Source organism: Parambassis ranga, chromosome 10 (genome assembly GCF_900634625.1).
Source record: "Parambassis ranga chromosome 10, fParRan2.1, whole genome shotgun sequence".
Lineage (NCBI taxonomy): Eukaryota > Metazoa > Chordata > Actinopteri > Ambassidae > Parambassis > Parambassis ranga.
Genome location: NC_041031.1, coordinates 6,831,081 through 6,855,240, shown reverse-complemented (window position 1 = coordinate 6,855,240; position 24,160 = coordinate 6,831,081). Strand labels below are relative to the sequence as shown.

At 42.8% G+C, this 24,160-nt stretch overlaps 4 protein-coding genes across 14 annotated transcripts in view; 1 reads left to right on the top strand and 3 right to left on the bottom strand.

The window, feature by feature from the left end:
• tenm1 (teneurin transmembrane protein 1) overlaps positions 1 to 1,425 on the top strand; it is a 134,995-nt gene extending 133,570 nt beyond the window's left edge. Inside the window, exon 37 of the mRNA XM_028415599.1 lies at positions 79 to 1,425. Coding sequence (XP_028271400.1) covers positions 79 to 834 — 756 coding nt within the window. The 3' untranslated portion in view covers positions 835 to 1,425. The remainder of the gene's footprint in view (positions 1 to 78) is intronic.
• A 1,273-nt stretch (positions 1,426 to 2,698) lies between these two features.
• On the bottom strand, positions 2,699 to 5,275 carry LOC114442588 (SH2 domain-containing protein 1A-like). Of its 2 annotated transcripts, XM_028416290.1 has the most exons (4): positions 4,950 to 5,275; positions 4,775 to 4,919; positions 4,424 to 4,487; positions 2,699 to 3,296 (listed from the first exon to the last, which is right to left on the bottom strand). In XM_028416290.1, the coding sequence occupies exons 2-4, from the start codon at positions 4,909 to 4,911 to the stop codon at positions 3,027 to 3,029; spliced, it is 471 nt and encodes a 156-aa protein (XP_028272091.1). In that variant the 5' UTR covers positions 4,912 to 4,919; positions 4,950 to 5,275; the 3' UTR covers positions 2,699 to 3,026. The 2 variants fall into 2 exon arrangements, with proteins under 2 accessions (XP_028272091.1, XP_028272090.1); XM_028416289.1 differs by having other exon boundaries at positions 2,700 to 3,296; positions 4,775 to 5,274.
• A 2,181-nt stretch (positions 5,276 to 7,456) lies between these two features.
• agtr2 (angiotensin II receptor, type 2) lies at positions 7,457 to 10,472 on the bottom strand. Its single transcript, XM_028416262.1, has 2 exons — positions 10,284 to 10,472; positions 7,457 to 9,843 (listed from the first exon to the last, which is right to left on the bottom strand). Exon 2 carries the CDS (start codon positions 9,773 to 9,775, stop codon positions 8,504 to 8,506), a length of 1,272 nt encoding a protein of 423 aa, XP_028272063.1. The 5' UTR covers positions 9,776 to 9,843; positions 10,284 to 10,472; the 3' UTR covers positions 7,457 to 8,503.
• Positions 10,473 to 15,220: 4,748 nt separating this feature from the next.
• On the bottom strand, positions 15,221 to 22,354 carry apool (apolipoprotein O-like). 10 transcript variants are annotated; one of them, XM_028416669.1, is made up of 13 exons: positions 22,279 to 22,354; positions 21,471 to 21,569; positions 21,265 to 21,387; positions 20,179 to 20,233; positions 19,845 to 19,943; positions 19,075 to 19,166; positions 18,889 to 18,999; positions 18,186 to 18,405; positions 17,552 to 18,081; positions 17,477 to 17,506; positions 17,083 to 17,431; positions 16,766 to 16,873; positions 15,221 to 15,829 (listed from the first exon to the last, which is right to left on the bottom strand). In XM_028416669.1, the coding sequence occupies exons 1-13, from the start codon at positions 22,288 to 22,290 to the stop codon at positions 15,741 to 15,743; spliced, it is 1,917 nt and encodes a 638-aa protein (XP_028272470.1). In that variant the 5' UTR covers positions 22,291 to 22,354; the 3' UTR covers positions 15,221 to 15,740. The 10 variants fall into 10 exon arrangements, with proteins under 10 accessions (XP_028272470.1, XP_028272475.1, XP_028272468.1 ...); XM_028416674.1 differs by having other exon boundaries at positions 17,083 to 17,506; positions 17,552 to 17,620; positions 17,711 to 18,081; XM_028416667.1 differs by having other exon boundaries at positions 17,477 to 18,081.
• Positions 22,355 to 24,160: the final 1,806 nt, after the last annotated feature.

The following is a 24,160-nucleotide window of genomic DNA, read 5'->3' as shown; positions in this document are numbered from 1 at the left end:
GTGTGTTGCTGTATTTTCTGCTGCTGTGTAAGAATGTTTCCTGAATGACTGCAGTAAATGGGCCACCCTGTTTTTCAGGTGGTTTTGGGGATCCAGTGTGAGCTGCGGAGACAGCTGCGAAGTTTCATCTCTCTGGAGAGGTTACCTCTGGTCTCAGAGCCTGTCGGCTCAACTTGCCACAGACCGACACGCCCCCCTCCCTTTGGCTCACGACCCTCCATCCTGGGTCCCAGCATCCGCTTTGCAGTTTCTCACGGCCGAGTGAGCGCAGAAATCATCGGAGTGGCCAGTGAAGACAGTCGACGTGTGGCAGCCATCTTGAATGGCGCCGTCTATCTCAGCGGGCTGAGCTTTACTGTGCACGGCTGTGACACCCACCACTTCCTCCAGTCCCGACCAATCGAGGAAGACCTAGCCCTGGGGTTAGGCGTCGGGGGTCGCGTTCTGGAGAACGGAGTGAACGTGAGCGTGTCTCAGATGAGCGCCACGGTGAATGGCAGGACTCGACGATTCGCCGATATCACCCTACAGCAGGGGGCGCTGTGCCTGTGCGTTCGTTACGGCGGGAACGAGGAGGAGGAGAGAGCAAGGGTGAGGGAGGAGGCGAGGAAGAGAGCGGTGGAGGGAGCGTGGGAGAAGGAGAAGAAGAGGGTGGAATCAGGAGATACAGGGAGCAGGGCGTGGAGCGAGGTGGAGAAGCAGCAGCTGCTGTCCGAAGGACGCGTTCAGGGTTATGACGGCTACTACTCCTTGCCTATAGAGCAGCAGCCGGAGCTGTCCGACTGCACCTCCAACATCCACTTTATGACACTGAGCGAGGTGGGGGGCAGGTAACAGAGACACACGAGCAGCCCCCCACCCCACCAAAGACTGCCTGTTTCTACTCTACTCTGATTTGTTCTACTGTTTCTATACTGTAACAAAAAAAAAGAAGATGACGACAAAGAAGAACAAGAAGAGAGATTGGGGGAAAAAAACCTTCCAAATGCCTTTAATTGTGACAAAATGATGGTATTTTATTATTATCGTCCAGTTTCTCCGATTTCTAACAGTGGCACACGCAGTGTGGTTTGGCTGTGGCTTTGCTTTTTGTATCCTGACCGACCGACTGACCGACTCACTGACAGACCGATGGACTGACTGACTGACTGACGTGCTGTTCCAACACTGTTCATCATTTTTGGTCTCTGTTCAATATCACTGAACTGTAGAGATGAAGATTTTAGGATTGCCAGTGAATAATCCTCTTCATGACTCAAAATCAAGAGCTCTCCGGTTGCCATTTGAGTTCCTACATGGTTTACCTCAGATATACTATCGTTTACATATTGTGTAAGAGAGGCCTTGTCGACTCTGACACTCCCCCCTTTAGAGAAGGAAACCTCCTGTGAGTTTCTGCCTCTGGTGTGCTCCAACAGTAGTTTGTATGAGTGTGTATACTTAAATCAAGAATGTACATAGCCAGTGCTTTCACACTGAAAAAAAAAGTGCTCAACTGGAAATTCTGTTGTTCATAAGTGTCAGTATTGTTAATCAATAGAAAAACAGTTACATTTTTGCAAAGAATTATACATGGCTATAGTAAATATTCTCGCTGAAAATCTGACTTTATTGGGTTACAATGCTGATTAAAGTTATTATGTGTGAATTACCAGACTGCTCCCTGGGACTTTATAGGCAGTGTTATTTCTGATTTCTGCTCTTTCTCTCTCTCACGTCTCTATGTGTCTCTGCGCCTTCATTCCCTCCACACATTTGTTGTGCTCTCTTTGTTCTTGTTTCTGGGGGTTTGTAACTTTCAAATCTGTGTGTCATTATCACCCATCATTATGGCTCAAACTGAGATATGCATAAGAAACCTGTGTCTGTCAGAGGAAAAGGAAGAAGAAGAAGAAAAAGGAGGAGGAGGAGGAGAGAGAGGGAAGAAAAGCACAGAGGAAAAGGGAAAAGGGAATGTGACAGCTGAGGCTCAGCGAGTGGGTGGTGAGTGCAGAAGGGGCAGGACCTGGAGTTGGCTGTGCTGTTCTCTACAGCTTGTCTCCTCTCATTAGGAAATGCCAATCAGACTACATGTGAACTACTTCCAAGCCTCTCCCCAACCAACAAAAAAAAAAAGTTAAAGAAGAAAGTGAAGAAGTTTGTTTTTCTTTTTTAAATCTTGCTAACACTAATCCACCTCCCCATCCGTCTGTTTTTCCCCCACTCGCCTCCCTCCCTCCCACCGTCACTCCACCATCTGCCCACCATTAATTGTTTGTGTTTCTCTCCTGGGCTGCGGATGACAGAGACACACAATGCATATGTTCTGACTGCGAGCAGGTGATATACATTCCTGACTAGCACTTTGCAGATCGGCTGATGCTCCGTACCTTCTAAACCATATGCGCTGCTAGATACTGTCCAAGCTCATCTCTGTGGTGAAAAGATGTAGGGTCCGGTTGCTAGGCGACCGCTGCACTGAAGAATTGCCTGGGCTGAATGGATGCTCTCTCTCTCTCTCTCCTTCTGTTTCTCTGTTTCTCTCTCTCTCATTTTTTTATGAGGCGCCAGTAATGTCAATCATTTGAATGCCCCCCCCCCTTGCAGTCATGCATTCTCTCCATGGAAATCACTACTTCAATATGTCAAATTGAATTTTTTTTCTCACATTATATGTCAGATGGAGGCTTGTGTGGGAGTGTGTGTGTGAGAAAGTGACCTTATTTAAGAGTTTATTTCAGCCAATATCATTTATTTTCTTCTCCATTCAAACAGCTCTATTGCATTAAGTAAACAGCACAATATTTGTTGTCAGTTTATGTATGCAGTAATGGATATTAATGTTTCAGCACTTGAATATTTTACATCACATCCTTGAAAGTTATGAGGCTGTGTTCTGTGCTAAAGAAAAAAAAGGATACTGAGATTTGAGTCACAGAGAAAAAAAAACAGACATTTACTTCAAACACAGCATGCAAAATGCAACAGTAGGATTTATGCAAAGATTGTATTTTTGTTTATAATTAGGTTAGCTCTAGGGCTTGCCTCTAACCAAAAGCCTGCCCCACCTCCTTCTTGTTCCTGTTTTTCTGTCCTTGTGCGGCATGTGGTGTGTGCTGCCGGAGGTAAGAGTTGGGGCTGCTGTGTGTCGGAGACAGACTATTACCTGGCGTCTGTGCCCCTGTGTCTGTATGTGCCCGTCTCTGAGCAGTGATGGGGTACTGCAAAGGCGTGGCGATTCCTTGTCCGGGTTTCTGGAAAGCTAAAATCAAGTTCTTGATTTGCCTGAAATATCGTTTCTGCACGCCGGGAGTGGTCTGAAACACAGGAGAGAGAGAGGGAAAAAAAAGGAATCAGAGTGTCTCCACATCAAAACCCCACAGGGGAAATGAAGAGGACGGGACAGGGTTTCTTTTGAAATGAGCTCGCACAGATTCACCTTACAAAAAGATATCAGATGTGCTGAAAGTAGTGGAAGAAATACAGACGTGAAGGGATGAATTGTCAATTATATTTTTGTATTCCTGGTCCACTGATTCATAATGAGCCAGTCTTTGAAACAATAAATAATCATACTCATGGGAATTAAAAGCTAAATTCAGTAACCTCAGTTTATTAGTCAACAAAAAAAACATTACTTATTTTTGAGGGGAGCTTTATATTATTTCTGTTTCCAAACAATAATCATTTTGTCAAGTAAGGACTTCATTTCATTCCATGCTATCAATCATACGGTGAATGCATTTTAAAAATCCTTTAATCTAATGCCGAGAGCAGCACTTTGGATGTTCCTGTCTCAGGCCACAAGTCGTACCTGTGTTTCCACACAAGATTTCATTACAGTGATTGATATTGCACATGAATAATGTAAACTGTTATTGAGCTTGTAGTGAAATCCCTGTAATTCAAGCCCTCTCTCCCTCCAGTGTTTTCACTTGATGCTGTCAGTGAAAATGAGCGAGGGTAAAATGTTGTTATAACAGCGTCTTAACTCAGTCGTCAGAGAGGAGACGCGGCCCTCGGATGTCTCCATACGTTCCCGTCTCTGTGCTCAATAGCATATCCCATCAGAAATGCTGTCAAACGCAATTCTACATTTTCCCATCTCAGGAGTATATGCTGATGCTGTGGCGTCTTGAATTTTAAGGTTGTGCTGGTGAATTGCTCCCCAGGGGACAAATAAAGCTGATTTGATTGGGACTGTCCAACAGGGTGGAATTGCAGAAATGGAAAAAAAATCTAAATTTCTAAGTGTTTCTCTACAGGAGAAGAAGTAAAAAAGTGAAGTGTTTGCCACAAAGTCACAGCTTGTTGAATTACCCTGGCACCAGCACAACATCGAAACCAACAAACAGCAACCAAATGCATGGCAGCTGTTTTTTTTTGTTGGGTGTGTGGAAAGATTCAGCACAAATTGAAGGCAAAAAAGAAAGAAATGTCTCACATCTGCAGCCCAGGAGCCTGCATCATCCTGGTGGATCCTGTATGTGTAGACGTATCCGTTGAACCTGCACACACACACACACACACAAAGACCTGTGACCCTGAGTTCATCTCATATTTGTCCCTACTGTCACCATCATTTCACACTTAATAACAAACTGCTGGTTTCTCTTAATACTCAGCTTCTCCATTTAAGCCTTTGTGCATTTTTTTTCTTAAACATAAGGGGATCAATAATCTCTTAACAGTAGAAAATAGGATTACGTATGTGTTGATGTGATTATGAGGTCTCAGTGACAGCCTAAAGAAGAAGAACAAAGACAGATATGACTCAATTTGTGTTAATACTCACAGCACACACAGGCAGTAGACGCCCGACACAGAGTCACTGTTACGGACCAGGTAGCACCCATTCCGCCCGTCCTGGCCCAGCCGCCGCTCCCCTTCTTCTTTGCCGATGGGTCCGTGGTAGACTGGCAGGTTTTCCATCACAGCTTTTCTCCAGATATGCTTTTCTTTTCTGCTCCTGAGTGCCTCCTCTCCTCTCCACTCGTCTCCTCTTTCTCTCTCTTTCTCCCTTTCAACTGTTTTTTTACTGCAGGCAAAGTCTTTTTGTCTTCACTGTATCTTCTCTACACTGGGACCACAGGTAAGGCAGCTGTCCAGCCTCTCATTTGATACCTGCTGCTTGCTGTTTCAAATGTCTGTTCAGTCAGCCTTGAGGTTTTGCAAGCAGGCTTTATGATTTCCCTTTTTCTTCCTCTCACTGACAGCAGCTCTCTCTCTCTCTGTCTAACCTCTAACCTTTCTGACTTGTTGCTCGCAGTCTTCCTCTTTTTCTACAAGACGCACACCTAAACGTGTGTGTTGGCGTATGTTCGCAGGAAATGATTGTATTTTTCAACAGGAAATAACTTCAAAGATTCTAACTGAATATTTCCACAACAATAGAAAGCACAAAGAGAGGGATATAGAAAAAAATAGCAACCTGCCTATTGTCACACAGGAAGACACATACTGCTTATGCAATGACCTCAATTCCTATGAAGACTGTTTCCACCACATTTTTAACATAAGTTTATACACAAAGTGACATTTAATACACTGATGCCGTTTCAGTATGGAACTTTAGACAAAACAATAGGTGCTTGTGATGCTTTTGGAGTTGTAGAGCTACGGCTGTGACAGTCATGCAGTTCCATTTCATTTCTAAATAATGTGCTTTTATTGGTAACATATAGGACAGTGTATGAAGCACTGGGATTATAAATGTCTAAGTGCTTATACATTTCATGTCAGATGTGTTTTTTCCTCATTAGGACAGTCAGTCGGCTCTAGATTAAGCAGGATCAGACATCTTTTTTAAATGTTTTCTAGAGAAATTATAAAATATTAAGTATACCTACGATTTGGTTTTTGTTGTCCTGAAACTACTGCATAGGCAAGACATATTAAGACATAATAAGTAATAATATAAAGCATATAATAAGTATAAAAAATGTCTTTATTTTCAAGCTGCTTTTATAATATATAATAATTATTTTACAATATTGGATTTAAAGACAGCCTAATACACTGACAGATTGATTGAAGCCTTTGTTTATGTACTTACATACCATAATAGGCAAAATACAGCATCATCAATGCTTTATAAAAAATGCAGAAAGAAAATAAACATAAAAACGTTCACACAGTCAGATTGCTGAAATAAATTACTGAGGAAGACAGTTTTTTTTTTTTTTTTATTGCAGACCAGAAAAAAATCAGTCCACCTGCTGTTTAGGAGTTCACACACTTCCAGTGTGTAATTCTCATCACACGTACACATCGTAGCACATGTTTGTAGCCACGTGTCAGTGGTCTGTCTTCTGTTAAACGTGTGTCAAGCAGCAGCTTTGTACAACGGAAAGGAATCAGCTAATGAAGCTGCAGTGTGCACACACATTCTGTGGAGCGAAGGACAACCTCATCCTGCAATCTGTCCCATCAGTCGGAAGGCTCTGTTGTGTCAAACTAATGATCTGGTGAGTAAAATATTCAATGTTGTATTGCAGTGCCATCCTCAACACCTGTTACTGTTGACTCATCTGTCACTTTGAGATGCACCGTCTTATTACTTACACATGGATTTTATAATGGTCATTACTGCCTTGAGCCCCCTCAAGAGCTTCTGCTATGAGGTTGACCCCGTGATTCAGTGCATTGTCCTCCCTTTGATGCAGCATTTTGTTGAGGATGTCTGTTTTTATACATTCAGAACTGTAGCCTATATGTGAGTCATCAGTCTGTGTCAGAGCCATTTCTCCCTCAGCTCAGAAAGATCATGAGCGGTGGGACTTTGGGCCTTCAGAGTGGGGAAGCAGCCACTGCATTTACATTCACTGCTTTCATAGCATTTTAGCGCCACCCAGTGGCCAAATATAGAAATGAAAAAACGTATATTTTGGTGTAACATTACTCTGAAAAACAGCTGTTTTATGAAGCAGAGTCGGCCATTCTAAAAATCTTTCCAGGATTATCTGCTCAGCTTTCTTGTCAGTTCAAAACAAAATGACGCCATGCTGCATCGGCTCGCAGCTCACAGAGAGAGAGAGGGGGGTCAATGCAGAATGCAGCAGATCTATACGGCACATACACAGCAGACAGAGATACATCATTGATTAGCTGGCGGCTCCCTCAACCAACACAAGTGACTGGACTGGAATGCATCATAAGGACATTTGTATGAGATTATGATATCTGGCCTTGATATGTACGGTGTCTGTGTGAGGCATTATGGGAGAGGGAAGATAATCGGGGAGACTGAATGTCCATCTGCCAGGCTGACAGTAATCTCAGCACTCTCATTCCCAGGTGGGAGAAGCTCTCAGTCACAGCTGTTAGAGGGTGAGACTGAGGAAAAGGGAACATTAAAAATTGTAAAAGGATCGGGCTTCTCAAAATCAGAAGAATGTGTGGAAGCGGACTAAAATTAGACACAGGAGCTTGAGCAGAGGAGGAATACATTTTGTAGAATGAAGGAAAAATATACATGTTTAGGGAAATATCTGTTCTCTTTATTTCTTATACAGTCAAACTGACGTTACAGAATAATACAATACAAAAGTTACAAATGGATTACACATGTATTATTTTGGTCCCCGCAAAGAACAGTAAAGTAGCATGGTAGGACTTGTTAATATTAGTTTTTACATAACATAGGATGTAACATTTGTAAAACTATTGAACAAATCTAAAAAGAAAACATGCTATTATGTTAAAGGTGAAACAGCCTTATAGTGAAACTGGGCAGCTGTTAGCCTACTGCAGTAAAGCTATTTGGATTATTCAGCATCTTAGCAGCTAATGTGGTTTATTATTCCATATTGAGTTCATTCAAACCAATGGTAAGAAAGGAAAAAACCATACACCGCACTGACAGTCCTGTAATGCTCTCCCTTGCACACAACAGGCTGTGAACAGACTTTAGTTTTTTAAATATAATTTACTCATGTGAGCAAAAACACATTGTTAATAAAATAAAATAATCACTATTCGACTGATTGACACGTGCAGCAGCTATGAAGCAACACTATCCTTCATTTGGACTCATGTTTGTTTCCTTCTGGTAAAAGTAAGTCCACTATTCATTCTCTGTCTGCTGTGTTTATAGCTTTAGCTGCTAAATGCTCCATTACATCCACTGGCTAGATGCTAACTGCGGCTGTCAGCTGGGTCCTTGCTGTGCAGGTTGTGTACAATGAGTTTTGTCACTTAATAGAACTGCCTGCTGTGGTCAGAAATAACACTGCGTGAGTGAATCATAACAACTGCAGTAGTTATGATGTTGTTTAAGGTTGTTTAAGATTGTCCGAGCCAAGTGTGTGAAATAATCAGTTTGAAAAGACGTTTACAAAACTTTCCTTTTGGCTTGAAACCCTTTGTTTCTCAGCTCCATATCTTCTGTCTTTGAACAGCAGAGTGGAGCTATGCTGAAATTTCTCTTAGCTATACTAACATTTCACACATCCCTGCTTATTTGAGTTCAGCAGAATCATTCTTTGGGGTGTGAATCCAGTAGAGAGAGAGGAAGGGGTGGCTGCTACGCAGGACCAGGACCAGAGGGCTCCACTATTGCTAGGTCTTTGAGGTCACTGAGTTTTCGAGAGAAGGAGCTCAGCCTGGTGCTGAAGGAGCCCCTCTTCTGGCTGTGTTCTTCCCCACTGGCCTTCAAACAAGCACACAGACCCTTGCAGAGGCCCCCGAGCCGGCCCCGGAAATGATTCCCTATGAAGCAGTAAAGTACAGGGTTGATGGCCGAGTTGGAAAAGCCCAAGCAGAGGGTTAGAGGAGTGAGGTTTTGGATGGTCCAGTTCACCCAGCAGTTGTCTAACCAGCCCTCGTTCCTCAGTACATCCAAGAAGGTCACACAGTGAAAAGGGAACCAGCAGAGGAAGAATGCCAAGACCACCGCAGCTACTGTCCACAACACTCTCTCCAGCCCCCTGCCCTCCAGTGGGCGACTCCCGCTAGAGCCGGGGCTCACACAGGGAGTTGGGGGTCTGTCGGGTTTACCGCCGCTCTCATGGGACTCCAATGATTTAAAAGAGGGTTTGTTGTGAGGATGTGATGGTTTCTGCATTCTCAGCCCTGTATCAACCAGCAAATGTCTACCAATAGCACAGTAGCAGCATGATATGACCAGCAGTGGCAGCAGGAAGGCCAGAACAATCTTCATCCAGGCCAGGGTCAGGTACCAGTTATGATCTGGATACAAAATCACACAGGCCTCCACACCGAGCGCCTCAAGGTGGTAAGTTTTCCTTAGAGCCAAGGTTGGGGCAGAGCAAGCACAGGCCAGGACCCACACCAGGATGCACGTGAGGCGCGCACGTTTGGGGTCTCGTGCACTCTGGGAGCGGAGAGGATGCACAATGGCCAGGTAGCGGTCCATGCTCATGCATGTGATAAAGAAGATGGACGCGTACAGGTTGAGGTTCAGAAGAGCTCCACAGATTTTGCAGGCCACCTCGCCAAATGACCAGCTGTAGCCCTGGGAGTAGTAAATGGCCCACAGTGGGAGAGACAGCAGGAACAGCAGATCAGAAACACACAGGTTCAGCATGAAGGTGTTAGCCACAGTTCTCCTTGAGGCGCTGCCATGGGCCAACACACACACTGCCAAGGCATTGGCTATGGTTCCCAGTACACAGATGACACTGTAGACGGCTGGAATGACTGTGGTCATGGGCACAGGAGTCCAGTCTGTGCAGGGGGGAGCAGAGGGGATCAGGGAGGTGTTCACATAGACCTCTGTGGCCGGAGAGGGGGAGGAGGTGGAGTTGAAAAGGGAGAGGTCATTTGGGATCGCCATTATGGAACTGGATGTACCCTTGCGTCACAAGTTTTGACTTCCCTTCCTTTTCAGTTTTCCAAGTTCAGCTGCAAACAAAACAAAGCAGGGGTGCATTAAGAATTCAGCTGCCTTTTATGGACCAAGACCACTTTTCTCTGCACAGTAATCTTTCGTTGGCTCCGGCGTTTATTAGCTGTCGTACTTGATAACTAATCACTGCAAAAATGCATGACGCCACAGCTGAGCAGTAATGTAACACATACAAATGAACTGGAATCATCTGGCACAGTTAATATCTATTGTATTTAAAGAAACATTGTTTGGATGAAAAAAAGTCAATGTAGTTTTAGATTAAATTTTAAAAACATACATAGAAATTCATCCTATAAAACTGAAAGTTTTAAAGCGTGCAATCAGAAACACATAGGAAATTATGTAAAACTTGTGTTGAGGCAGTTGAAGTCGTGATAGAAGCATGAAGACACACTCTGGTTCTCACTGACAGAAATTTAAAAATTCATTTTACCTGAAATGACTGAGCTTCCAGTCCAAACAGTCCAGCACTTTTCAATGCGTCTTTTGGCTAAAGTCCATGTCCCAGGAGCCGCTCCTCTGCCCCTCTAACACAAATGTGCACAGCTGAGCACCTCGGACCCCAGATCATGCCTCTGTGTCAGTGCGTCTGTGTGTATATGTGTGTGTGAGGAAGGAACAGACTGGAGGCTCTGAGAAACCAGATGAGGTTGGGGGTCTTATAGCCCCCAAGAGCCTGATTGCACAACAGGGAAGTTGCTGCACGTCACACCTTCATCATTACCAAGGGGCTGGACTGCACCTGGACACAAGCCAGGCTGAGAAAGAGAGAGAGAGAGAAAGTTCCTCTCTTTGTTTTTCAATGAATCCTGACCTCACTGAACCTCTACCAGATAGAGCCCCCCAAAAAAGAAGAGGTGTTTTAAGAGTATTAGCTGTGTATCCAGTGACTGCACAAAACCATGTGTCATACCTGAGCATAATGAATGGGACACTGGTGCATTTGAGGTGTCAGACTTAAAATACTAACTGTCCCCACCGGGGCCTCTGACCCGAGGAACGGAGGCTGTGTGTTAATTAGGAGAGCCTCGCACTTTGTGTCATATTCATTCTGCCAGCGGTCAGATAAGCCATGGGAAATATTTACTCTGTCTCTGCGGAAGCCAAGCCAACCACTGGGGTAGCGGGAGAGGAGGAGGAGGAGGAGGAGGAGGAGGGAGGCACAGTATGGAAGATGAATGAGGAGGAGGATGAGGAGATACTGCAGGGAGTGAACGAGAAGATGAGAAGGGAAGAAGGAGAGAAAGTGGAGATCCCCTCCAGTGGTTTTTCATTAAAGCCTCTGGTGAAAGTTAATGAGGGGTGCGTGCAAAAGCCCTCAGTGATTACATCACAGCTACTCGCGTGCGTCAGTCCACGTGTACGGGCATCTGTTCGAGCACGACTGCACCTACTTGTGCAACTGGATGCCCGTAATCTGGACATTTGTGCATTCAACATGTTCGCATCTGTTTACATGTGTGCGCACTCTGCTCCACTGAGCATCTATCAGGATGTGACATGTTCTAATAGTCGTGGGAAAGCTGACAGTGAGGGTGAAGGACGAAGGTGAGACGGAGAGCAGCAGAATTGGAAGGCTGCGAGTGAAGAGGCCTGCTGTTGCATTCTTGGAGGACAGGAGAAATCGGGAATGTGCTGTAGGGTGCACAACTGTAAAAATGGGATAGTTATACTTTCCAAAACGGAAACTTCATAATGCCATGTTCTTCTACTGGCATGTAGGGTATGCACAGTTGTTTTCACACACCCACACACACACACACACACACACATCACATATGTGAGGACTCATTTTTTTTTTTTTGCAACAACCACCATTAAATTCCTTGCTCTAACTTTCATCTGTTCTAACACGATCCAGACAGTCTGAAGGATCTGTCCCAAACTTTAGACACAAAAAAAAATCAAAAACAGACAGAGACAGACAGAAGCCAAAGCCTCTCAGTCATGACACGCAACAACTAAAAACAAAACTTTGTGGTGTCATGCTGGCCAACAGAAATAGAAGTTGACAGAGAGAAAAACAGAACTATGTCTGAGCCTCAGTGCAGTTTCTCACTGGTGGAAACATTTATATGAAGACAAGCCTTTTATATAAACACACAATGAGCCGAACACATACTCATAGATCTGCCTACATGTAGCAGTTTTATTTTATTGTTTGCTCCTTTGACATTTGTCATCATCTGGAATGTCCCTTTACTCTACGGACAATCAATAAAACTGACTTGTAGTGCATGTTGACATAAGATTAAGAAGTTTAATGTAATCCAAATATTGGGGCAGATTATCAAAAGATGGTCCCTCTCCTCTCTAGCCTGGAGTCCATCATTTTCTCAAAGAATGTCATGTACCTTTGTTTTTGTATGGATGCAGTTATGAACTGATTCGATTCTGATGACAGAATCATGTCTGTTTGTTTTTTTCTCACATGATAATCACAGCCATTTAAAAGTCTCCCTCCTGATCATTTCACCCCAGATTCTTTGAAATTGAGAAACACTATCATTGCGTCTTTCACAATATTGGTTGGTGCTCGGAAACAGGAGTGGACCAAAAATGTCATTGACCTGATGCAAATGAACCTCATTAGTCATGAGATATTCCAAGTATTTTGTAACCTTACATAACTTTTCCTCCTATCCCAGCGTTTCTGTTCCAGCTTTCAATTAAATTTAGGGTTTAAATAACTTTTTTATGTCATTATGGACAGTTTTACTTTTAGACATGTACAGTGAAACACTTTAAGAGTTAATTTTGCAACCAAATCAAAAATCACATATTGAGGGTTCTGGGTGATTAACAGTTTGAGCATGTGTGGGAGAGTGTGCTTGTCTGACCATCCAAACACAGGGATTTAGTTACAGGCAGTGCCTGAACAGGCAGCAGATAAGCAGAGCAACAGAGCAGAGAGCATCAAACCTCAACCCTTACTGGACATCACCCCCCCCCCCCCCCCCCCCACACCTAATTATTTTTTTCAGTTAATTATTTTTTTCTGGATTAAAAGCATGACTTATTGTATTACTATTTTTGCTGCCATAGTTTGTCAAAGGTCACTTTTCCTTTCCCTTTGCACTAATTAAACAAAATATAATTATTATATAACTCTGGTTGTTGCAGTAATTATACAGCTAAAGCATCAACAGTCTGCAGAACTGATGGTTGACTTTTCAAGTTGCAGCATGTTTCTGGTAAACAGGCATCAGATTTTATCATGGGAAAAACAGCACGTAATGTGTGCACACAGTGACCCGCACAAACAGAGGAGGAAGATGTACATAAGTAAACATATACAATATACAAACACCCTTCCATAACTGCTGTGTTTACTCTTGTTGCTGATAAATGTGCTATGTGTTTATTTGATGGTGAGGGTCTCCCTTTGGGGACCGAATCCTTCTAGTCCTGTCCTGTGGAAAATCAGGCTCATGGGGGGTGAAAGGCGGGAGGTCAGGATTGCCCCCCCCCCCCCCCCCCATTTCCTCTCTGCTGGTCAAGGAAAAAAAGATATCGGAGTTGACTTTAAGAGTTTTGACATAAGTTAAAGCTGCTGCTTGTGTGGGATAGTAAAGGGGGCCCCATATGTGGAGGGGACCCTTGAGAGAGGTGAGATAATGCTATAATTAGCAGCACATCTTGTGCGTTGGGGGGGGGGGGGGCAGGATCCTTCCACATTGGCCCACAGCTTATAGCAAGATGTCCGTCCCTCCTAACAAGCTGTGAGAAAAAAAGATATCGCAGGTTTCCAAGGATTCCTGCTCTCACTGCTTATTTCTATTTTGATCTGAGACAATATGTTCCATGTGCCATTATGAAGGATGCTTGTGGATAATCAACATTTGGCAGTGTCTAAAAAAACTGCAAAGTCACACCAGCCCACAAGTCCCTTGCCCCTCTTGACTCAAACCAGCAGCACAAACTATGGCTCTGATGCACGAGGAAGCCTGGTGGCCATATGTGTGTGTTTTTCTCATTGTACTATTTCACAGGAACTAGGATGAGAAAGCATTGATTCAAATTCATTTTCTTCCTCTATTCAAAAAACATGCACACATGGTTTCCCAGGGGTCATGACTCTGCACAGACTCATGCAGAGTTTATGAGGTCCATCGGGGTCCAGCTCTGGTTCCTCTGAGGAGCAGTAAAGAGGCTATAAAGATGTTAACAGATACCCTGGACCTTTAGTACAGACTGTGTGCGCACAGAGATAAGCAAAAACATGTGGCACCGAAAATGCTTTAAAAAGGGGGAATTCCTGGGATTAGTACATTAGTTACTCAAACTGTGTCCCAACGTGATCATTTCTGACATATATTCATCAGCGTACAGTACACACAGTCATACAGTGTTCTCTTTCTTTTAATATCCCAGATCTGTTTCTAAAGAACACAGTGAGGATTACTACACTCACTACCGATCAAGAAAGCAGTTTTCCCAGAATTTATTATGAGTTAGTGTCTAACTGGTTTAACTAAAATACATATATATAACATATATTTATATATATATATATATATATATATAACACCATGCCTCTAACATGTCTACAGTGTTAATATGGTTGCCTGCATGCTGCTGTTTATTTGACCACTACTGCTAAACCTTACTAACAGACATATGAATATGAACCTTTATAACAGTTGTTTTTCACCATGTTACACATCTGATTATGGTTTTCCTGTTTTGTTTTGTTTGGCCTATTTATCCACCTCTGTGCAAGACTGCATACGTCTTCAGTGAAGGCAACACTTTCCCATGTATGTTAAGTCATTTTTAAAGTGAGGGACCACTTTAAAATGAGGATCATTTTAGTCTACATCATGTAAAACAATGACGTGTGAATACAACTAATCATTCGACTAAGAAACCTGACAAGTTATTTTTTCTTTGGTCACAACAAATGTGATAAACAACCTGATGGAGCTACAAGAGAGGCCAGGAGACCCACAGTGTATTTATAGTCATATTGCTAGCACAACTACATCTAAATGATGCTTTGTGGTTATTAGTATTCAGGTTGAAATCCAGGTTTATGGCATAATAATGTAATTCAACAGACTGAGCAATATAACACCAAAGAGGATTATAAATTTCAACACAGCTCACAGAGGAGCGATTCAATCATTTCTGGGAGTTTCTAAGTTTACACCAGTTTTGACCATCTGTGGCGATATGGGATCAATAAATAATACATGCGAGCCATAAATGTGAAACGTTTTGAACAAAACTGTGAATATGTCTGAACAGTAGCTCCCACTAAAAAGATATTCTACTGGGACAGGGCTTAGCGAGGTGAAACGTTTTTGTATATGTTCATTATTTTTGTTGTGTTTGTGCTGCATTGTATTGATGAGACCCGACATGAAGTCCTGAAAAATATAGATTTATTTGGAGTTTCTTAATCAACAAGTGAAGACCGCTTCTGATCGAACACAATGGAACAGCACTAGTCCATCTTGTAATTATTACCAGCATGTGCTTCTTATCTTTAAATTCCAAATGCAGTATGCTGAATTACAATAAATAAAAGCACCATGGATTCATGGCTGTGAGTGCTGCAGCACAGTAATTGTTAACTGACACAAACAGAGAAAATTGCACAATCTGCCATGTGTGATCTAAAAACATTGCAAATAGTTGTGGGTGTATTTTTTTCCATGTAATGTGTACCAGAATTACCCGAATTGCTGCAGTAATGCAAATGCACTTGGATGTTTCCTGTGGAAATGGAACTGATGTGGGCGAGACAAAATGAGAATGAAAACGTTGATTAAAGTCTTTGTAATTGGGTTTGCTCGTAAATAGGCTATTTACAATGCACAATGATGTATAGTGTTAGTGAGTCTGGATGAGGCAGCGGTACAGGATTCGGGCTTCTTCTGGGCTCTCAGCTGCGCGTGCTGTACAGGTCTTCATCCTCAGGGTTGGACTGGCCAAAGTCCATGAGAGAAGCATCTGGCTTGAAACCAGAGCCCTCTGGAGGGCAGCAAGAGAACAGCAACAAATTCTCTATTACACATGAGTAATTGGTAAACATACACAAACAGAACACAACTGAATAACTTCATAATCAAATTACAAAAACAACCAGAGAGTAATCTGATTATTAATATTGTGTTAGAAGAAACACGTGGAAATGTGTCTCTGTGTTATATAATCCCACCTGATCTGATTCAGTTTAGGCCAAGTTCACTTCTTTGTATGCTGAGAATTAGTTTATGGCGACTTCCAATTACAAGCTCTGATCCTCAAAGTAAAAGTGATGCTCAGACACTGCTGATATAATATATAGCTTGTTACTTTTATCCACTATGTCATAAGCTGGAAATAACAGTGGGCTACACATAGCTGTGAAAGTCTTATCTAACACATCTTCCAGCATGGTGCTGCTGATACGGTGTTGTTAACTGTTCAAAACGAACCTCTATTAAATGTGGAGGAGTTTGTTTGGGTGCAAACTTGTCAAGTGCAGACACTCAGAGAAGCAACGCACAACAAGGTGCAGGAGACTCAACTGAATAACACAGCATCCCGTGATGGTAAAGTGTCTTATAATTATGTGCGAAACTTTATCACATGTTAACTCTAACATTATCAGATCCCCGTCCCCCTCTCTTTTTCAAGTTAAACAGAAAATAACTCAACCACTCATCAGTCGGAGTGTCTTAATGCAGAAATACGTCATCCATTTACCATCACTGAATGTGCTGTACTTTATTTAGAAACTGATCTTATCTTTGCAAGTCTGCTTCAACACCTACGTACAAATAAGAACAACAATATGTCTATGTGATTGTCTACGTGTCTCAGAAGGCCAATGTCTAACACTGTTAGCAGTGTCACTGTCTCTGATGAGCAGATGCCAACTCCCAAACTGGAGTAGTGTGCATGTACAGCAGGTGTTCACAGTACCTTTGGTGGCGGTATGTTCTAGAGGTGGTGCTGTTGTTGTTGTTGGCAGTGATGTTTCCTCCAGGTCCTTCCTCAGGTCAGATAATTCAGCTGATTCACCCACAGGTGCTATAAGAAAATCACAGACATAAACTGATGTGTGCTTCCAAGTAAATTCTAAAATTAATACATTTTACATAGGCAAATGGCAACTAATGCATGTGTTACAGCAAGGAGTGAGCGACATCAAGCTGTATTATTAGTACTTCTGCTTTTCAACACAGAACATTTTTGGTACCTGCAGGCTCTTCTTTTAGTACAGAAAAGAGCAGACTCACCTTCTTCTGCAGGCTCGACTGGATCAGGCTTAACTGGATCAGACTCAACTGGCATGGACTCAGCTGAAACAGACTCGACTGGGGCTGTGTCCACTGTGGCAGTCTCGGCTGGAACAGAATCGTCTGGGGCTGTGTCTGCTGGAGCAGACTCGACCGGGGCTGTCTCCGCTGGAGCAGACTCGACTGGGGCTGTCTCCGCTGTAACGGACTCGACCGGGGCTGTCGCCGCTGTAACAGACTCGAGCGGGGCTGTCGCCGCTGTAACGGACTCGACCTGGGCTGTCTCCGCTGTAACGGACTCGACCGGGGCTGACTCGACCGGGGCTGTCTCCGCTGTAACAGACTCGACCTGGGCTGTCTCTGCTGTAACGGACTCGACCGGGGCTGACTCGACCAGGGCTGTCTCCGCTGTAACGGACTCGACCTGGGCTGTCTCCGCTGTAACGGACTCGACCGGGGCTGACTCGACCGGGGCTGTCTCCGCTGTAACGGACTCAACCGGGGCTGTCTCCGCTGTAACGGACTCGACCGGGGCTGTCTCATGTACAACAGACTCAACTGGGGCTGTCTCAGGTACAACAGACACGACAGGGGCTGTCTCAGGTACAACAGACTCGACCTGGGCTGCGTCCACCGGAACGGACTCGACCGGGGCTGTCTCAGGTACAACAGACTCAACCGGGGCTGTCTCCGCTGTAACGGACTCAACTGGGGCTGTCTCCGCTGTAACGGACTCAACTGGGGCTGTCTCCGCTATAACGGACTCGACCGGGGCTGTCTCCGCTGTAACGGAATCGACCGGGGCTGTCTCAGGTACAACAGACTCAACCGGGGCTGTCTCAGGTACAACAGACTCGACTGGATCAGCCTCTATGGTCTCTGAGCTTGCTGTGGCCTCGGCTGAAAGTCCTGCTTGTTTTCCATCATCGCTTTCAACAGGAGCTGGTAGTTCCTCAGACGGGGCCGTGGTCACTACTGGCACAGAATTTGCAAAGGTATCTGGACAAAGAGGAAACGCCACCATCGTCAGAGGGGACCTTTGTCTGACTGTGTGCGCAATAAAAAGACAGAAACAAGAAGACAGGGATCGATATTTATAGTACCTGAGCTGGTCTCTGTAGGGGCCTGTTCGGGGGAAATGTCTGTGAGTGTTACTGATGACTTTTCATCTGTTATGACAGCAACAATGGGCTCATCCGAGACAGGAACCGACTCCGCTGATTCCACCTCTGTCTCTGAGATTGTAGAGCTCTGGGCTGCAGTGGCTGTGGGGGAACTAGGTTCTGGTGCTGCTGCAGCCTCTGAATTTGGTACTGTAGCTGACTAACAACATGTAGATAAAACATAGTATTTATTACATTACATACATACAAACATTACATATAAATATAAAAAGAAAAAAGAAAAAAACAAAATGTACCATTGTGTTTAACATTACTAAAATATAGCAGACATATCAGAATAAACTACAATGAGTTCAACAGTACCATGAGCTTTCATTTCTAAATCATAAAAACCTCCAAACAGCTACATATGCAGAGAAAATTCTAATAACATACGATGACCGTTAAAGGGCAAAGTGCTGGGAAAGGAAATGGAATACAAAGCATTAAGAGACAGAAGGGATTTTCTGAGTGAGTAAAATATGCAAAGGGGAAATTATCAGTGGGATGTTGCCATTAAATGGGTTGAACTGCTGTTTTGGTTTTAGTCACAGACTGCAAAACAGCTTTATTGTACTAGCTGGGTGAATCCATACATGCTGTTCATGATAAATCCTTTTAATTACTCAAAGTAACTGCTAACCTGCGGTTGTGAGGCAACGATCTCTTTGGCAACAGGCTCCTTAGAGGTGAGCAGTGAAGACACTGCTGCACTGCTCCACTGCCCTGCAGCGTACACCTTCCTCCCTGTCACCTGAGAACAATGGAAGAGTTAGAAATATAATATCTGTGTATATCAGTTAGATGTCAGGGTTATGAGTAGTGTTACCTTTAACACTGCCACGGCTTGGGCCGGGTAGCACACTGATGCTCCTGCACTCATCAGGCCCAGTGGAACAGCTAGCCTCTTGAAACGAGAGCCTGAAATTTAAGTTTTACATCACAAGACAGCATCAGTATTACCCGGCAGAGAGGGCAATCACAGAGCTGCTGTGTTCCAAAAGGCCATGTACACATGGGCTATTCTAGCTTATTCAGACCAACACAGAGCCAGATTAAACCCATAGTGATTCTTAACAACTGTCCGGAATTTGAATGACCTATGATCTATTACGCTGAATGCTGAGAATAATGAAAGAGAAACTCAACATCACTTGTTTCTCCTGTGGTCTACCTCTGTAGTGATACACTACATGTAACTTGGGTGGCTGTGGTCTCGAACTCTGATCTATAAAGATTATCCTGTGATGGATGGTTGTGGCTTAAAAAAAGATTTAATATGGTTTTCTGATTTTCAATGAAAGACCCATGGTGAAAAAAAGAAAAAAAAAAAAACAACAACAACAGAAGACACCTACAGAAGACCACAAAAGAGGAAATCTTTTTTTTTTTTTAGTGATGTGTGAACTTCAACTGCATCTTGATTCATTTCATTTCTGTAGCTGTGGTGTACTCAGCCAGAATTGGGTCAGTGTTCTGTTTAATGTGGCATAGGGACTTCAAAACTAATAACAAAACATTTGACAGATTAACAGATGATAAATCAATACTCCCAGCAGGATACAAATGTTTGTGATTAGTGACTGAGGATTTCTTTACCTTTCCGTGCCAAGAACATGCCAAGCAGCCCCGCCATGGTGATGGTACCCAGCCTGGGTAGAAAGCCCAGAGGAGGGTCTTTCAAGTAATAGTACACATCTGGGAAACAGGTAACAGGAAAACCGCAATATTATTTCAATTTTCTCACTTTTAAACCAGTATGTAGGACTCACTGCTTTAAGGGTTTGTCGAAACACTTCTTTTTTAATCAGGAAGGGATTCTACTTTCACTCACTTGGTGTGTCAGTGCTTTGTAGTCTAAGTAGTTAAGATCTATAATTTCTACACTGAAGGCAGAATATTAGCTATAAGTGTGTGCCCCCTGTTAACTCACCCTCTCCTGCATGGTAGAGATTAACACTTCCTCTTTTCACAGAGACACAGGCACCCTGCAGACAACAAAGTACACAACTGTCACCACTACAAAAGGCCATCAAGGACACAACCATCCAGGCAATACTGAAACAGATACAGTCAGTGTTACATTTCTTTCCTGCGTTCCACAGCATCAAACTGTCACATCTTGCAGCAGAGCTGCATGAACACTGCTTCCTGTCTCACTCCTGAACTGCAAAACCATACCTGCATAGAACACTTGCAGTATGTGGGACTGCGCTCTGAAACCGCACATAGCAGGAACAAAATCAGGGTTTGAAACGTAAAGCTGCAGCTGGTGTGAGATAAGAACATCTGCTATGTATTTTAGCTGTTGTTCCCTTTTATGGCACAACTTATCAACAGCGGATATGACACTATGCTTTATTTTCGTATGTGCAGTGCTGCTTAAAAGCACATATTGTATACGTCTTTAGAGTTTGCATTCTAATCTGGCCTTCATGCCCTGCTACACATTCAGGTTGACATACTCACATATAGAATAGAATAGAATAGAATAGAATAGAATAGAATAGAATATACTTTATTAATCCCTTTGGGAAGGTCCCTCGGGGAAACTTGGGTACCAGCAGCAATACAACACCAACAGTCAGAGCAAGAGTTAAATAGAATAAAATAAAATATAGTGCAGTAAAAAAAAAATAATAAAAGATAAGAGGAATTATTTACAAACATTGCACACCAGCATAGATGGTCATGTGATATAGTGCAGTAAATGTAAAGGAATTATGTACAAAATTTGCACAGCAGCATAAATGGTAATGTAGTATAGTTAAGTATATGTAATGTATATGTATATATGTAATATTGGATCATTTTCTTGAATAAATTAATGATGAAGTGAAATATCTCAGTTTCATTTTTTTGACTGAGTTCTCTTTTTTACTTTCAGGAATAAATATGACTCAAAACATCACAAATGTATGCAGCAATAAAGACTTTACAGGGTTCACAAACTTTCAAGCAGCTCTGCATGGTGAAATGTATTGTGCTGTATTTCTGTAGAAGCACGCAGCATAAATACCTTTACAGCATAGACCAATGGTAGTACAGTCTCTCTTGCTGTAGTCAGGCCCCTCTCGATGACCCCTGGACTCTCTGCAACAAACTTAACCTTACTGGAGTGCAGTGGTGTGTAGATGTTTAGCTGGAGACAAAGCAGCAGAGGTGACATATTATTATGAGTGGCAGTTTCACACAGCAGATGTGCAGGTGCAGGTGCAGCCTTACCCTTTCTCGAATGGCCACCCCATCAGTGGGGGCTTCATTTACAGTGTACACACGGATGGAGGCTATTCCCAGCACCGCCGGGACGGCCACCATTACCACCTGGGACAGAATTAATAGTACAATTCAAGAGTTCTCATTAGTTTATTGGATTTTAGTATGAAGTATTTTAAATGATACTAACAGGTATGCAGCGTCATAGCAGAGTTAGAGTATCTTTAATCTGTATTTAGTAACTATTAATAACGGATTGTTGGATTTTATATGTTCACTTGTTTTTGTCTCCAGTGGTCGCATGTTGCACAGTGTAATGCTATCTAAGTATTTTAATCGTGTATTTAACTCTCATTACGATACATGTATGATGCATAACTGTGTCGAGTCATTCCATTATTACTGTACACGTATGAAGAACAGTAAAAGTGCCTTGAACTAGTTGGGCTGTGTTCATACTGTTGTAAAATGTGCATTCCGATAAACACTATCAAATATATACATTAACAGCTGCTACACACGCTCAGAAGAGGTTCAATAGCTGAAGGTCTCATTAGGAAAGGTTTAATATTAGTAGGACGGTATGAGCTAACACAGCACAGCTCTGTCCACTTGGACTCATTCAGCAAGGCTAACACAGTTCACGCAGTTAGCAAGCTATTTCCACGCAGCATGGACGCCTGGAGGGTGACAGTCAGTTCAACTTTAACTTTACGACTCCGGAACGGCTTGCGTTAATACACAATGTATGAATTCATTGAAAATATACTGATCAAAAGCCTAAAACTTTGCCGTAAACAACATGTCAAGCATTCACCTTGGCCGCCATGACAGCGCTCCTCCTTCTCCGCCTCCTCCTCCTGCTTCTTCTTCTGTTTCCTTGAGCTCTGGCTGCAGCTTCGACTGGTTCAAAACACGATCAGCTGCTGCCACCTAATGGACTGAAGGGGGAACTGCAGTTTGGCCTGGGCCAGTCCAGTGTGCTTGCAGGGTTTGATATACAGTATATAAAGGAGATTTAAACCGACTTCACTTTTGCATGCCAGTTCACAAATTTGTATCAGTCAGAACTTTTACGGTAAATATGATAAAATGTACACATGAACAAACATAGCTCATAGTGCAGAGGATTCAGTTTATTGAAGTCAAAGTTTAACAACTTAGGTTTACAATCTGTATTTTTTTGTAATATATATTCATATATATGAAACCAAAAAAAGGCTACTTTAGGAAGAATAAATGTCATTTTCTTTCTTTTTTAATATCATCTTTAGTCAGTTTAATGTACAGAATAACAGTAAGCTAATATTATCCTTGAAAAAGAGCAATATGTTCCTTTTTTAATGTCGCAGTGCAACTTACATCTTACACACCTGTGCAATGTACCATGAGGTGTACACCCCTGAAATAACACACAGTGGAATCTCCCTTTTCGGCCTGTTTCTGCAGGTCTACACACGCAAAGATCTGGGAGGGATAACACAGTCAGTGCCTACAAATTAAAACTCTCAGAACTCCTTAATCTACAGTATGTTGCCTGCCGCGTGGAGCAGCGGTTGAGAAAGAAGACACATTACAGATGAGAAACAGAGAGAGGTCTGCAGACTTGAACTGTATTGTAACTCTTCTACAGCTGTGATGTGTGTGTAGGAACACCAGTAGAGTCTTTTGTTGCCAAAGAGAGGGTTTGGAGGCACAGGGAAAGTGCTTGCATCATTTAGTTTCTTTGTGGTAGTCTTCAATGAACCATTCAAAAAACATGAGCTATATTTATGGGGTGTGTGTGTCTGACACTTCACTATAGTGTGACTTGATGAAAAACCTGAACCTACACAACAACGGTAAAAATATGAAGAATAAGTACAGATAGTGTTGAGTGCAGCAGGTGCTACGCATGTCTCTTGACACTGGGGGGCACCATTGAGTCCTTGGCCTGATATTGCAGATGAAATGATTCATCCGATTTTCACAGACATTACAGACCACTGAGTGTCGCGGCCTATGACCGCCCACCGTATGCTTGGAGGGAAAAAAAATCTCTCCTTTTAGATGTAGCTGTCCTGATTTCTTTCAATTTTTTTTAAGCCTTCAGACATGTGTGAGTCTTTCTACATATACCTAAACATCAAATAGAAACCTCCTGTTTGGATGCTAAAAGGAGGATCTGCTTTAGTTCAAAATCCTCCCTCAGTTCTCGTACAGTGTGTGTCTTCAAACACTATCTAATGAAAAAATATAAACATAGAAATAAAAGAAGATCATTCCTCAACAGCACTTTTGCGTGTATCATGCTTTACAAGTCTTGCAATCATGAGATAAATAAAACGAGGAGAACACAAATGATCCACAGTATTTTACCCTGTCCATTCAAATCAGTCCCAGGCCTTTTCTCATGCAACACATCACCAGGAGAAGGCTCAGCCATGATGTAAACCAGTCAAACCTGTCAATCAGCTGTCAGTGATGGTGGTGGTGGTGGTGGTGGTTGTTTGCCTCCTAGTTGTTCAGCTGCTAAACACCCTGCATCTACAGAGTGAAGAGGGGGACACTGCAAAACCTTGGCATAGAATACATCATACTTTACATTATATCTATGACACAAAACGTAAATAGATTTTATATATTCTTCTATGTTTAAATATATTTGTAGACTGTACACAAATCTTTAGAAAATAAGAACGGCAAATGCTTTTACCTGA

Bases quoted from the DNA above. Each gene is read 5' to 3' on its own strand.
- LOC114442588 (XM_028416290.1), bottom strand. From the start codon at position 4,911: ATGGAAAACCTGCCAGTCTACCACGGACCCATCGGCAAAGAAGAAGGG. The intron at 4,488-4,774 runs GTGAGTATTAAC...GTGTGTGTGCAG, and splicing joins GTCTACTGCCTGTGTGTGCT to GTTCAACGGATACGTCTACA. The intron at 3,297-4,423 runs GTGAGACATTTC...CCTGTGTTTCAG, and splicing joins CAGGCTCCTGGGCTGCAGAT to ACCACTCCCGGCGTGCAGAA.
- apool (XM_028416665.1), bottom strand. The intron at 18,406-18,888 runs GTTAGCAGTTAC...ACATGTTGTTAG, and splicing joins TCGTTGCCTCACAACCGCAG to TCAGCTACAGTACCAAATTC. The intron at 15,830-16,765 runs GTACTGTGAACA...GCTGCCCTCCAG, and splicing joins AGAACATACCGCCACCAAAG to AGGGCTCTGGTTTCAAGCCA.
- agtr2 (XM_028416262.1), bottom strand. From the start codon at position 9,775: ATGGCGATCCCAAATGACCTCTCCCTTTTCAACTCCACCTCCTCCCCC.